At 33.1% G+C, this 13,526-nt stretch overlaps 1 protein-coding gene across 1 annotated transcript; it reads left to right on the plus strand.

Moving 5' to 3' along the window:
• Window positions 1–6,673: 6,673 nt before the first annotated feature.
• On the plus strand, window positions 6,674–8,394 carry LOC110024514 (cytokinin riboside 5'-monophosphate phosphoribohydrolase LOG1-like). Its single transcript, XM_020724531.1, has 8 exons — window positions 6,674–6,836; window positions 6,969–7,137; window positions 7,236–7,333; window positions 7,428–7,458; window positions 7,534–7,633; window positions 7,721–7,791; window positions 7,920–8,063; window positions 8,260–8,394. Exons 1-8 carry the CDS (start codon window positions 6,808–6,810, stop codon window positions 8,350–8,352), a joined length of 735 nt encoding a protein of 244 aa, XP_020580190.1. The 5' UTR covers window positions 6,674–6,807; the 3' UTR covers window positions 8,353–8,394.
• Window positions 8,395–13,526: the final 5,132 nt, after the last annotated feature.

The raw sequence follows: 13,526 nt of genomic DNA on the forward strand, positions 1-13,526 counted from the left end.
AATTTGGGGTGTGTATGGAGCGGCTTGTGTTTATCCAGATAAGCAGTTTATCTTGTAATGCGGCCAGCGGGTGACCCGTGGGTTTCGACCCGCGGCCTGCGTTTAGAATAAAAACTCAACTGTGTTTTCAGATAAGCTGTCGAAACGTGTATTTCAAACGATGAGGTCGAATTTTGAAAATGCCGCCCGCATTTATAAGCCAACCCAAACAGTCCGTCAAACGGTCAAATCCCATCTTTAAGGCCTCGTATGAGATATTATATTTTAATTTTCTTAATAAAAGCACTAATGAAGCGGCTTATTGTCTGGAATCAAATTATTATAAATATTTAAAACAAGAATAAAATGATTTCTTCCATTGAGTGGAGCTCTAGGGTTGTTCATGATAGTGCTGCACATCGAAGCTTCCATTATCTCTCGTTCTTCATTATTTTTTATTTTTTATAGTTTCTTTTAGAAAATTTTGTTGACTGGATTCTCCACCAGTGAAAAGAGTTGAGGGACACGTGTATGGTACAGATTGATCTGATCATATAACCATTTTTTTTGTAAGTGATTATATCTCAAGGAGATCTAATAGATGGAGGGGCAAAGAAGTACGGCTATGGAAGGCGATCAAGCAGAAGATCAAAGGACTCACTTGACCAGGTGCAAGCCCCTCATATATGGGATAAAAAACGACCGGATGCAGGTCATCCCAACTTGGACCAAAGCCAATCAAACTGAACAGAGGCATCAACCTACCACTTGCTATAACACGACTCAAAGAAAGAGTTCAACATCGTCAACAATCTCATGAACGCCCTTGAGATTTCTCAATTGGGCTTGAGAACTGGGCATAACATAATCTACGAAGCATATCAAAGGATTTCTTCATCAAGGAATGAATTATCTATCAGATTAAGATGATTGAGCCTCTACACAATGACCTAATCTCTTTCTGTCACCTGGAGCTCATCACTGAGGGATCGATAGTCAGCAACCATACTGGAATAACGACTGACATAGCTAAGAAGATCGATTCGTGTCTTGTCGGCCGAAAGACCATCAAAGGCCCAACAACTTCCTTAATTCAACATGGAAAGGTGAGCATGTCTTGTCAAACCAAGGTCTGTAGATTTCAGCCGACCGAGTCACAGGACAACCAAACCGAAAGCTTATACATGTAAAATACCTAAAATATCTTCTAACGCCCAATTAAAGCAAGGTCAAACATGTAATTACTGGGGGGATCATTTCCTTAGATATTGCTAATCAAGAATTCAGATTATTGTGCATTGTCTCTCTCTTATTTTATGTTCTATTCCTTGAGTGTGATTCAAGGACAAACTAGAATTCAATAAATGGTATGAAAATTCATAATTGTTGAAGACAAACTAGAATTCAATAAATGGTATGAAAATTCAAGTGGTTATAATTGTTGAAGTATCTATATATATATATATAGACACACACACACACACACACACACACATTTAAATGACAAATTTTCTTAAAAGATACTCTTGCCTAAATATATGTTGAAGTTGTGGGGCGGGTTGAGGGATTCTAGGAAATGGTAAACTTTTTTCTTGTAATGGAGTTGTGAGATATTTGATTTTTTTTTTTTGTTTTTTTTTTTTGGAGGGAAAGAAGCAAAGTATAAAGTTGTTAATGTTGACATCTCACTTTTATGTGTTTTGATGCAAGCATTTGGAATTGTTCATGCATTAATTTTAAATAGGATGCATGTGATTTATTGTGTGTGTGTGTGTGTGTGTGTGTGTGTGTGTGTGTGTGTGTACATTGTCACATAACTTTTCATAATGCCACCATTAGTTTATTCCATGTTCATCCCAAAAAATGTGATTTTTTAAAAATTTTTGGTTTTTCTTGTGGAATTAACTTGTGATGGAATTGTAACCCAACGCTTGCATTAAATTTGCAATGAATTGAGCCCTCTGTTAAATTTATTTGCTATTAGTAATTTTCGTACAATAGCTTGTAACTCTCCACGTAGCATATGATGGGTCATTGCAAAATAATAAATCATAAACTATCAAACTTTGAAGATATCATTGAACTCAATGTAATTTGATGCAATTCTATGAATTTCTAAAGGTTAGAAATGCATTAGATCTATCGACTGCCACCTTTACAAAAGGTTAAAATTTGTTGACAATCATGCCAAATTTGAAATATGCTCTTCAATTTTTACAAAATACATTCATTATATTATGAAATTCATCAAGTAAAAGAAAAAAAATTGCCAATTTCAGAAAACCTAAAACTTAACTCACAAGAAGTGTATGTATGTAAAATAAATAGACATCTTTGTAACTTTGATAAATTCAAAAAAAACTCATTTGAACTCTAGCCACGTATAATCTCTTTTGAACGTAAAAGAACTCCTCTTAAAAAATGAGGTTATGAAATTCATACCAAAAATCAAATCCCAAGGATATATTTAAAATTTAATGGTTCAGCCGAGGTTGAACCATAAGTTGATCAATTGGATGACATGATAAATATTAAAATCATTTTAATTAAACTAAAATAGTAATATATAACAATAAAATAATATTAGTTCTATCGGTTCAATTCCAATAAATTCAAAAAATTTTAATATTTTGAATATTATTCTACATCAAAATTTTATGAAATAAGATTTTCTCTATTTTTAATTCAAAACATTATTTATAGTTATCTGAACAAAATGTTAAAAGGCTAAAATCGAAGGATATTAGAACAAGACAATTCATTAAAATTCTGACTGTTTCCCCGTTTTAACCTCAGTTCAATCCCTATTTTGTGCAAAAATAACTTTTGGACAAAACCAATCAAATGAAAGGTTCACAATTAAACAGATCATACCGGCCGGTTCAATCTAACTTGAAAAACCGTGCTTAAAAAAGATTATGATGAGCCTTCCTTTATTGTATGAAATCACATAGCAAAGAAAGTCGCTTTATAACTTTCACTTGAAGCCCATGTGCTACAAAATTGGAGGAGATCCTTTGTTTGCTCTCATTGATTTGCATGGGGCCAAAATCAAGACCATCTCCTCCATCATATATCCTCTCAAAAAAGGGTGACTAGACACCAACAATTCTTAAAGTTTTCTATTTTTTTAACCCATTTTAGGCAAAAATGCAACATTTCAATGGCAGAGAAAGACCTGTGAAAAGTTTCACATATAGCCTCAATGGACAAAAGAATGAGGACATTTTAAACTTATCTTTTCATGATGAAAGGACTTGAGGAGATCCTTTAGAGAAATAATCTTGCTATTAATTTCAAAGAATTTTTCAAAACAAAAATGGATTAAAGTATATGAGCCTCCAGTCACCTCTGATGTGTCTTACAATTCGAGTATCATCTTCTTAAGGTCAACTGTGCCAGAGGGGAGTCGAACCCCCGACCTGAGAGGTCTTATACCGTGCATGCCAACCTACAAGCCCGAGTGTGCGACACACACACACACTCACCGCGCACGCATACACGCACAGATAGATAGATAGATAGATAGATAGATAGATATATATATATGTGTGTGTGTGTGTGTGTGTGTGTGTGTGTGTGTGTGTGTGGGTGCGTGCGTGCGTGCGTGTGCGTGTGTGTGGGTGCGTGCGTGTGCGTGCGTGTGTGATTTTATTTGTTCTAATTGTGTGTGTGTGTGTGTGTGTGTGCGTGCGTGCGTGTGCGTGTGTGATTTTATTTGTTCTAATTGTTTTTTGTGAAATCATGGATGATGCTCAATCATCATTGGTTCATTATTCTTTATTGGTATTAGTTGTGCTTGACATTAGAAGAAGCATATTAAATGCAGCTAGCTAACTAACCTAAAACCATAAGGCTAAAGTTGTAGGTCACTCATATCAAATTTATATTATAAAGATTCTCATGTGCAAACTAACCATAATGATAGTACTTGAATAAGCACAATACATGTAATAATCACCACAATCATTATCATCATTATGTGCATCAGCTGTATTCAGCTATTTGAGGTTGGTTGCATGAATTCTTATTTTCATTTCATTTATGTTGAGTGTAGAGTGAAGCGTTGAATGTATTCTTCATTAATAATTTTAAATGTTTTTTATCTCTTTGTTTTAATAATTGTCTAACACAAATTTATCTGTTTATCAATTAGAATGTTTTTTGTGATTTAAAATAAATATCCAAATCATTTAAATCTTTTGTCTATTATCATTCCTTGAAGGATGTCATCCAGGATCTATTTGAGGTAGTCATATTTGTTTGAAAAATTAGTTGTGAAGTTGTTACAGATGAAACTATTTTTCAAGGAATTATGGATTATATTTTCAAAATATTTAGATCACAGCTTCTAACAGCCACCGCACGTAGTCAGGTTTACGTTATATATTTAGATTTTTCATCACAGCTTCTTGAGAAAACAGACAAAACGGTCTAACTCTTTCATTTGAGCAAGCCTTACACAGCTAGAATTTGAATTTTGAATCTAAAGTGATCGATTTAAAACAAAAAATTATACTAATTTGAGTAGCATTATTAACCTAACAATATTTATTGTCATAAGATCACTCTCGCTATATACAAAATATACTAATACAAGCACACAACCCCATTTACTTTGGATGTATAACTATTTTATGAAATGTGAATTAACTAATGAAAAAATATGAGATAAGTAGTAGTTTTATTTCACCATAACAAAAGCTCATCAGCACAACATTAATAGAACTGTTCCAACTGAAGCCTTAATTAAGCAGCAAGTTAAAAACAGTTAATTAAATTACCTTAATCAACAAATTGAAAACTAGCTTATACCTCTAACGGATGGCTTAGCTGAGCTGCTAATACGAAACTTTAATTAATTTTAACATTCGAAATAAAGTTAGGTACTTTAGACTAAAGTTCATGGAAAATATATTGACAGGATATGGCTACAAGCAGAAACAAACAACATTAATTAATAGGGCTAAGAAAACCCCAGAGGCCTCAGACCAGAGGCTAAGAAACCAACAAAACCAAAATGACTCACCAAACCTCCATGTCTCTCTCTCTCTCTCTCTCTCTCTCTCTCTCTCTCTATATATATATTCTCTTTTTGTTGAGCATGATAATAGGGCATTAACATACATAGCACAAAATTCTTATGTATTTACATGTCTTGCATCAGGACATTCATATTTACACACAAAATACTCAAATATTTAACATCACATAAAAAATCAGCACTGCTGTCATTTTCTAAAAGTGAAATACATCTTTTCATGCATAGGTTTAAAACATCAAAGCCATATGTATGTAAATACGAAAGTTAAGGTGTGTGAGATATGTAAATACATAAGTAAAACATCAAAGCCATATGTATGTAAATACGAAAGGGTGTGTGAGATATGTAAATACATAAGAATTATCAATTATGTGCTAGGTACGATAAAATTCCTAAAATATTAACAGCTTGGGAGCTTAAAATTATTACATGTGGAATTCGAGTGCATCTGAACTTCATCTACAACAATGTTGTACATGAAGTGCGGATACAAATAAGAACTATTATTTATGAAGAAGAATCAAATCGTAGTCATATATGAGGATAAATCCGAATGTGATTAGAAGATCAAATTACAGATAATCTGATTTATAAGTACTATTATCCCGTGCAAAAAAAAAAAAAAAAAAAACCAAAAGAAGATAGTTGAGCAATCCAAAAACAGCAACATAAATAGAATCAGATAGAAAGCAGTAAAGTTTGGGAAGGTCCCAACACGAAGCTATAATTCAAGTTGAATGATAATAAGTACCATTTCCTATGTGGGCAATGCTTTGGCTGAGAGTTCTGAAAAGCATACAGGGAGTAGGTACAGATAAAGCCTGCACCATGGGCTCCAACAAAAGGTTGGCAAAAATAATGGTGGTGCAGTGATAATTGGCAGTAAATGTCAGCTGAGGACTGAATGAGGAACATATATATCCGAATGCGCAAGACCGAGCGCTTAATTTTTATTTAATTGCAATTTACACATCTAATTTGTAGATTTTTACATATATATCTTTTTATTTATGCTTAAAAGTACAATAGTGATATTTTCTATTGTGACATGAAAGATTTGAGTTTAAAGTTTAGGTGTTGGATATGTAAATATATGGGAAGAGGGTGGCATGTATGTAAAATTACCACTCATTTCTTCTGCAATTACATATCTAATGCCTAAACCTTAATTTTTAATTATATGTCACCTTAATGAAAATATGCATTTCACTTTTAAAAAGTTAAAAAAAATACACCTTAATGAAAATATGCATTTCACTTTTAAAAAGTAAAAAAAAAATACTTTTTTTTTTTTATTTGATATGAAAGATTTGAGTCGTATTAATGTCAAAAACAAAGTTTAGGGGTTATATATGTAAATACAAATGAATTGGGTGGAATTTATGTAAATGCACATATAAGAGCATATTATAATGGTGAATAAATCAGTACAAAAGGATGTGCACAAAAGTAAAGATTTTGGCTGGTTTTATTTCCTCACCTTTCTTAGTAGTATGAACAAAAAAGAATAAAATTTGAATTTAAATTATTTTGAATATTTCAAATTAAAAATAGAGTTCATTAACACACACACACAACACACTATTCTATGTGTGATAAGCTATAAAATCCATTCTCAACAGAAAAACATGCTCATGAGTGAGAGTCAAACACTTGAATCAACATGTGAAGAGAGAGAGAGAGAGGGAGAGAGAGGGATAGAGAGAGAGTGGGGGGGGGGGATGGCTTGAAGATAATAAAAGGAGTATTGAAGAGGGATTCTTGTTGGGCTAATCACCAACACCATGTCCTTGTTGTTTAAGCAGACAAAAGGGTGTGTTGGGGCTCAAAGTAGTGGAGGATGATTCAGTATTAAAAATTCTGCTTTCTTCTATTATCAAGAAGAGCTTACACTTCTTCTTCTTCTTCTTCTTCCTCTCTCTCTCTCTGCCTGCTTCTCTTGCAGAATCATGGAGAAAATACGCGAGGAACTTGGACAAATCAGTGGAGAACATCATAGAAAAGTCAGTGATAAGAAAATAAGAAGGTTTGGAAGGATATGCGTCTTTTGTGGGAGTAGTGCGGGCAAAAAGCCATCTTTCAGTGCCGCAGCTCTTGAGCTTGGAAAACAGCTGGTCAGAAACAGATAAACTAGCGCCAAAGCTTCGTTTACTTTATGATCTGCACAATTTCTGCAATTTGATATCATAAAAAAGACATTTTGCAATTTCAGGTTGACAGGAAGATTGATTTGATTTATGGTGGTGGGAGTATAGGGCTCATGGGTTTGATCTCTCAAACAGTCTTTAATGGTGGCTGTCATGTCTTAGGGTCATAATTTTTCAGCATTTTTAATTTTTTCTAATTCTATGCATTTCTTAATTCATTAAACTGAGAAAAAAATTCATTTTTTTTTTTTTTGCAGAATTATACCAAGAGCCCTACTGCCTCATGAGGTAAAGCACTCCTGCACTTTTAAACAAGCTTTCTTCCACAAAGATATAAAGCAAAGCAGGGCTGAATTTTTGCAGATTTTAGGAAAAACTATTGGTGAAGTTATGACAGTTGCAGACATGCATGAGAGAAAGTCAGAAATGGCTAAACATGCTGATGCATTCATAGCCCTTCCTGGTGAGCAAAAAATGGAATTTTTTTCATTTTTTTATTGTTTTTTTAATAAAAAAATATATATTTATGTTACATTTTGTTAAATTTTAGGTGGGTATGGGACAATGGAGGAGTTATTAGAAATGATAGCATGGTCACAGCTAGGAATACATGAAAAACCTGTGAGTGCTGATTAGTAGTTTCTCTTAACAAATCTCTGGCTTCATACATATATATAAATATGTTTCATTTGATTTAGTTCTTTTACATCATACATTTATATTTACATGTATTTCTGTATATTGGGCAGGTGGGATTGTTGAATGTTGATGGTTACTACAATAGCCTTTTAGCATTATTTGACAAAGGAGTTGAAGAAGGCTTCATAGAGAGCTCAGCAAGGCATATTGTGGTTTCAGCAGAGACAGCAGAAGAGCTCATCAGAAAAATGGAGGTAATTTAATTTAGGGAGAAAAAAATAAAAAAACAATTAAGAGAAAAAACTTTACTGAGCAAAATTAGGATGGCAAATGTACTTTTCATGGATTATTTATTTAAATACTTAGACTAATTCTCACAATGAAAAGTGTTATTTATTAATATATTAATTAATTTAATATTTATCATATTATTTGCTGACATCGATGCAGAATTATGCACCACTTCATGACAGTGTGGCACCCAGACAAAGTTGGCAAGCAGACCAATTATTAGAGTCTCCCCCTACTGATCCCATGACTTGAAGTTTTAAATATTCTTTTTATGTTTTGTGTGCAAATAACATATATATTGTCTGCAAATTATGGAGAAATAGTCAAAAAAAGTACATGCTTTTGTTAGGATTTACATGGGGGAAAGGGATGTGTCTTTTATTTTCTAAAAAAATATTACGTGCAGACGTTTGAACGTATAAACAGTTATACAACAGTGGATGGATGAGAAGAACACGTTATCATAAATTCACTTGTAGCCATCATTGTTTGTATGTGCGGTGTCTGTATGTAATAACTTCTTCTTCTTCTTTTTTGCGTCTTTATTTTATTTTTTATCTTTTTATTATTTGATGTTAGCTTTTGTGGATTTGATTCCCTATGATTAAATTGCTAGTGTGTAGATGGGACCAGTGAGAAAGTGATTGTTTTGTTGCTTGTGAGCAATTGGGCATTTAGATCTCCTCAACAAACTATATATGGTTTTAGTTAGCACTAATAATTACTCTTAATTAATATAAGTCCGGTCAACTATGGGGTGTTATAGGACATTGTTAAGAATCTTAACTAGTGGAGGCCCGTTAGCTAAGGTAATACAGTCAAAAGGATTTGTTAGACTAAACAAAAGTGAAAATATTCTTATCAAAATGTGATCATACCTTTTAATGATTTTTAATTTATTTGAGATGAGTGAAAAATGATAGTTAGCTGATTATTCGTACATTATTAGCGGAGGCGGAGCCGACATTATTTTTTAAAGGATATAAAATAGACATCGGAGTTTGACAGCCCGGATTTGGCATGAGTCAGACTTTTTTGGCTTTTGACTAGTCAAAGTGAGCTTGGGTCGGGCTTGAGCCTGAATTCTTTTCATAATTTCATAACATAGCCCGCCCACTGAATTGGTCGGCTGGCTTGCGGGTACCCCATGCATTTTAAAAGAAAATTGATTAACATTTTCTCTTAAATCATGTTGTTAATTTAAAATATTAAAAAAATGTAATATGAACGTTTGAAACAAGAAATGATGTGCGACAAGAATTTTAAATTGGTTTTATATGTACGAATTTTTATTATATGTTTAAATTAATTTAATAGCAAATGTATACACATGAAATACGTAAGATTTTAAGCTGAGAAATGTAAATATAGAAAAAGTTTTGAGTAAAATACAAAAAAAAAAAAAAAAATTACATACATACTGCTCATTAATTTCTAGTTAATATCATATCTAGCACTTGGACTTCAATTTTTATATATTTGTAATTTTATATATGCATGAAAGTTATATTTCATCTTTAAATAAACTTTAAAAGTGATAATTTTTATGTGATACAAAAGATTTGGTTGATATTAATATGAAAATTAAATTTTATGGGACGAGAGAAAGAACAATCATAGAATTCGGGTTAAAGCCCGACTCGAGCTCACTTTGACTAATCAAAGCCTGAAAATACCTAACCAATGTTATACCCAGCATGCCCAACTCCTAGGTCTATTTTGTATCCTCTGAAAAATAATACTAGTTCCACCCCTCTAATAATGCGCGAAAAACAACTTGTTTCCGCTCGCCCATGATTACGCACATCTCACAACAAAAACAATTGTTAATCGATTAGCTATCAAATGCATGCATTCATCTTAAAATAAACTCAAATGTTTTAAAAATTAACATAACTAAACTAGTATGTTAATTTTATTAGTAAGAGTGATATGTTTGATGTGACGTTAAAGATTTGAGTGTTATGTATGTAAATAAAAAATTTTAGTTGTTAATTATGTAAATATATAATTAAAAATGTGTGGTATTTACATAAATGCACGTTAATTTATTTGTACAGAAAAAATGTTCACCTCTCACATGCTCAGTTGTGCCATTATTTGCAGCCATTGATTTTGCTATTTAGTATTGGATTAAGAATGTTTTGATGGACAAATCCTCTAGGGTAATATATTCTTAGGAAAAGAGATTAACCATTTTGCAAAGGAAAGGAGTTATGCTCCCCACTCCCTTTAAATTAATACATTTGCAACATTATAAATAATATGCGGGGAAGTCTACTACTATTTCATCATCTCTTTGAAGTCCGAACATAGGGCGCTAGATACGTTGTGAAATAAGGGGTTGTTCGAGATTACGCTGGTTGAGCTAAGGATGAGATAGGAATGAATGAAGACAGCCAATTCCCTTATTAAAGAGAAGAGGGGAGCTAAAAGACTTCACAAGCTAGTGTGGCTAGTTGTTAGTCGCGAGTAAGATTTGGTTGGGACCGAGCCGTGGAGAAGTTGGTACAAATCTTGCCTCCTGAAACAATTAACGACAACACTACATGCCTGAGTGAAAACTTTGATTCGATCCAAAAAGCACACTGACCTATATCAAGAAATTGAAGGGAGGGAGCAATGCCTCTTGACCTTTGAAAGGGTCTGTAACGAAACTTTTCTTTCCTAATCTATGTAAGATCAAGCGCTCATTGCTTCGCCCAAGATGAGAATTCCAAGAATTCCTATATTCATTTGCTTTCTATGAACCGACTTCTTTCGTTGAAGATCTAGGGGTGCAAGGACATTGTTGCCCAACTTTAAGAAGTATGTGTTTAGAAGATCTATATCAACTTTCAAAAAAATTATTATCCTCACAATAATTTTATTGTCAGAGCAATTAAGGCTAGGGGTGCAAGGACATTGTTGCCCAACTTTAAGACGTATGTGTTTATAAGATCTATATCAACTTTCAAAAAAATTACTATCCTCACAATAATTTTATTGTCTGAGCAATTAAGAATCAGAAATTAGCTCGTCGGTGATTGTAATGAGGTTGCTAAAAGTTTATCTTCTTGTAATGAATGTAGGAATTTGTTGAATTATTGACCTGAAGATTTTCTTAATAAAGAGGGAATTTCCAAATAAGAAAAATAAATAATTATTAGGACTTCCATTCATTAATAATCTTGGACTTAGATTATCAATAAATGTCCAGTCTACCACAAATTGGAACAAAAATTAAGGGGAAAAATAAATCATATTTGACTTTCACATATGAGAGGGTTGGGTGATATTGTTTTCTTCATTATAGGGTGATCAAGAAGCTTTTGCTTTTGTAACTTTTAATGTCACTAGGAAGATGGACACGAAGAGACTCATAAAGAGGATTTAATATGTCACTGGTGTTTTAACTCATTTTGTAATAAGCTATAAAGTTGTAGGGCCTATTTGGAGCATCTTTTTTTAGGGTGGTGTGATTTGAAAACACAGGTGGATCTGTTTAGATAATGTGGTGCGTGGCTTATGACAATAATCAATTGAAAAAGCTAGCTGCGGGTTTGACCTCGCGGGTTGTGGTTTCTTCGCGATTTTAACCCTCAGCTCCGTCCTTTCTCAAGTTGCTTCTGCCTGTGGCTCTCTCGAGTTTCTTCGGCCCTAGTTGCTCTCTCGATCCTGTTTCTCCTTCCTCTCTCGTGCCTATCCCATGGCTCTGTTTAGGCTCTGTCATGCCTCTCCGGCCCTCTTGCGCCTTCTTCTATTTATTTTATATGCATCTCATTTACTCATTTTGCAATGCGGTTATCTCATGGCTATTTGATGCTTTGTCATTTGAGTTTAGGGTTTGAATTATGTGAATTTTGTTATTTGGGATGGTAGAATTTACGATTTTGGGATGGATCTGTTAATTCTTCTTCTCCATTGATTTTTTGAGTGAAAATTTGAAAAATGGATGAAATGGAGTGCTTGAGTTTTTTATGGGACAGTTTCGATTGCGTTGAAAATTAGATGAATGAGATTCGATGATTGCAATGTTTCAGTTGACAAGTATGTTTGTCTGTTGGTATACATTTTTATGCTATGCTTTCTTTGAATGAAAATTTGAAAAATGGATGAAATGGGTTGCTTGATTCGTTGATGGCACGGTTTTGGTTGCCTTGAAAATTTGATAAATGAGGGTGCTTGATTTGTTGATTGCAACGTGTTTTATGCTTGCCACGAACGTTTGGGAGGAGCTTTCATCATATCTTTTGGGATTACATGTTCTGATGCATGAGTTGAAATAGGGTGTTTCATTTGTTGATGACATTGTTTTGGTTATCATGAAAATTTGATGAATGAGGGTGCTTGATTTGTTGATTGCAATGTTTCAGTTGACATGTAAGTTTGGTTGTTGGTTTACGTTTTCATGCTATACTTTCTTTAAGGGAAAATTTTAAAATGGTTGAAATAGCTATTGTGCTTGATGTGTTGATTGTAATGTTTCGATGCATTTATAATTTTAAAATGGTTGAAATAGCTATTGTGCTTGATTTGTTGATGCTATTATTTCGGTTGCCATGAAAATTTGATGGATGAGGATGCTTGATTTGTTGATTGTAATGTTTCAATGCATTTACGCTTGCCGCGATCTTTTGGGATTCCAAATTTCAATGCAATGTTTTGATCAATAAGGTTGTGTGCCACTGTATGTAATTGTCAAAGGTTAAGACAATTTAAGCACTATGATAATGTTACTTTTCTTTTAATTGTGGTAATTGTTTTTTTATGACAACTATTTATGTTGTTTAACTCTTTTCATGCTAGTAGCATAATGGTTAAGAGAAAAAAGATAGGTTCATCTGCTATGTGGGTTAAAGAAGCCAAACTAATATTTTGCAACTTTTGTCTTAAGGATGTGGAATTGGGAAATAGGCCTACATTCTATTTTAAAAAGGAGGACTATAATATTATATAAAAGTTCAAAGAAAGTACATGTAGGGAATATAATAGGATGCAATTGAAAAACAAATGAGTGGATGGGTTGGAGGATTCCTCCTCCGACAGAGAACAAAAGTGAAGAATTTCCTTGGAGGATGGATTATCCTGCAACATTAATCAAGTGCACTTTAAAAACAACATCATCATATTATTAATTGCTATTTTAATAGTCTTTTTTTAAAATTTTAATTGTCGTGTTACTCACTGTTTAGTGAGGTGTCTGTCTTTATTTTGTAATGTTCAAATTTGATATTTTTTTTCAAGTATGAAATATGTTAGAAGGATTGGTTATGTTATAAACAACACTATACTATAGGAGCAGAAATATCATTTATTTAGAAACAACTACTACTAAACTATTAAAAACAAACAGATAGTCAGCTTCTGCGCAACAACCTTTTAATAAGATGCAACTGAACCAAACAAACTCTTAGTGCTTCTATTAGATAATTTCTAGTGTTTGA

The sequence above is a fragment of the Phalaenopsis equestris genome, unplaced genomic scaffold (genome assembly GCF_001263595.1).
Source record: "Phalaenopsis equestris unplaced genomic scaffold, ASM126359v1 Scaffold000258, whole genome shotgun sequence".
Lineage (NCBI taxonomy): Eukaryota > Viridiplantae > Streptophyta > Magnoliopsida > Asparagales > Orchidaceae > Phalaenopsis > Phalaenopsis equestris.

What these genes read in the sequence shown, in the direction of transcription:
- LOC110024514 (XM_020724531.1), top strand. Translation starts at nt 6,808, where the DNA reads ATGTCCTTGTTGTTTAAGCAGACAAAAGG. An exon ending in TAGGAATACATGAAAAACCT is followed by an intron (nt 7,792 to 7,919) that starts GTGAGTGCTGAT and finishes TATATTGGGCAG; the next exon opens with GTGGGATTGTTGAATGTTGA. An exon ending in AGCTCATCAGAAAAATGGAG is followed by an intron (nt 8,064 to 8,259) that starts GTAATTTAATTT and finishes ACATCGATGCAG; the next exon opens with AATTATGCACCACTTCATGA.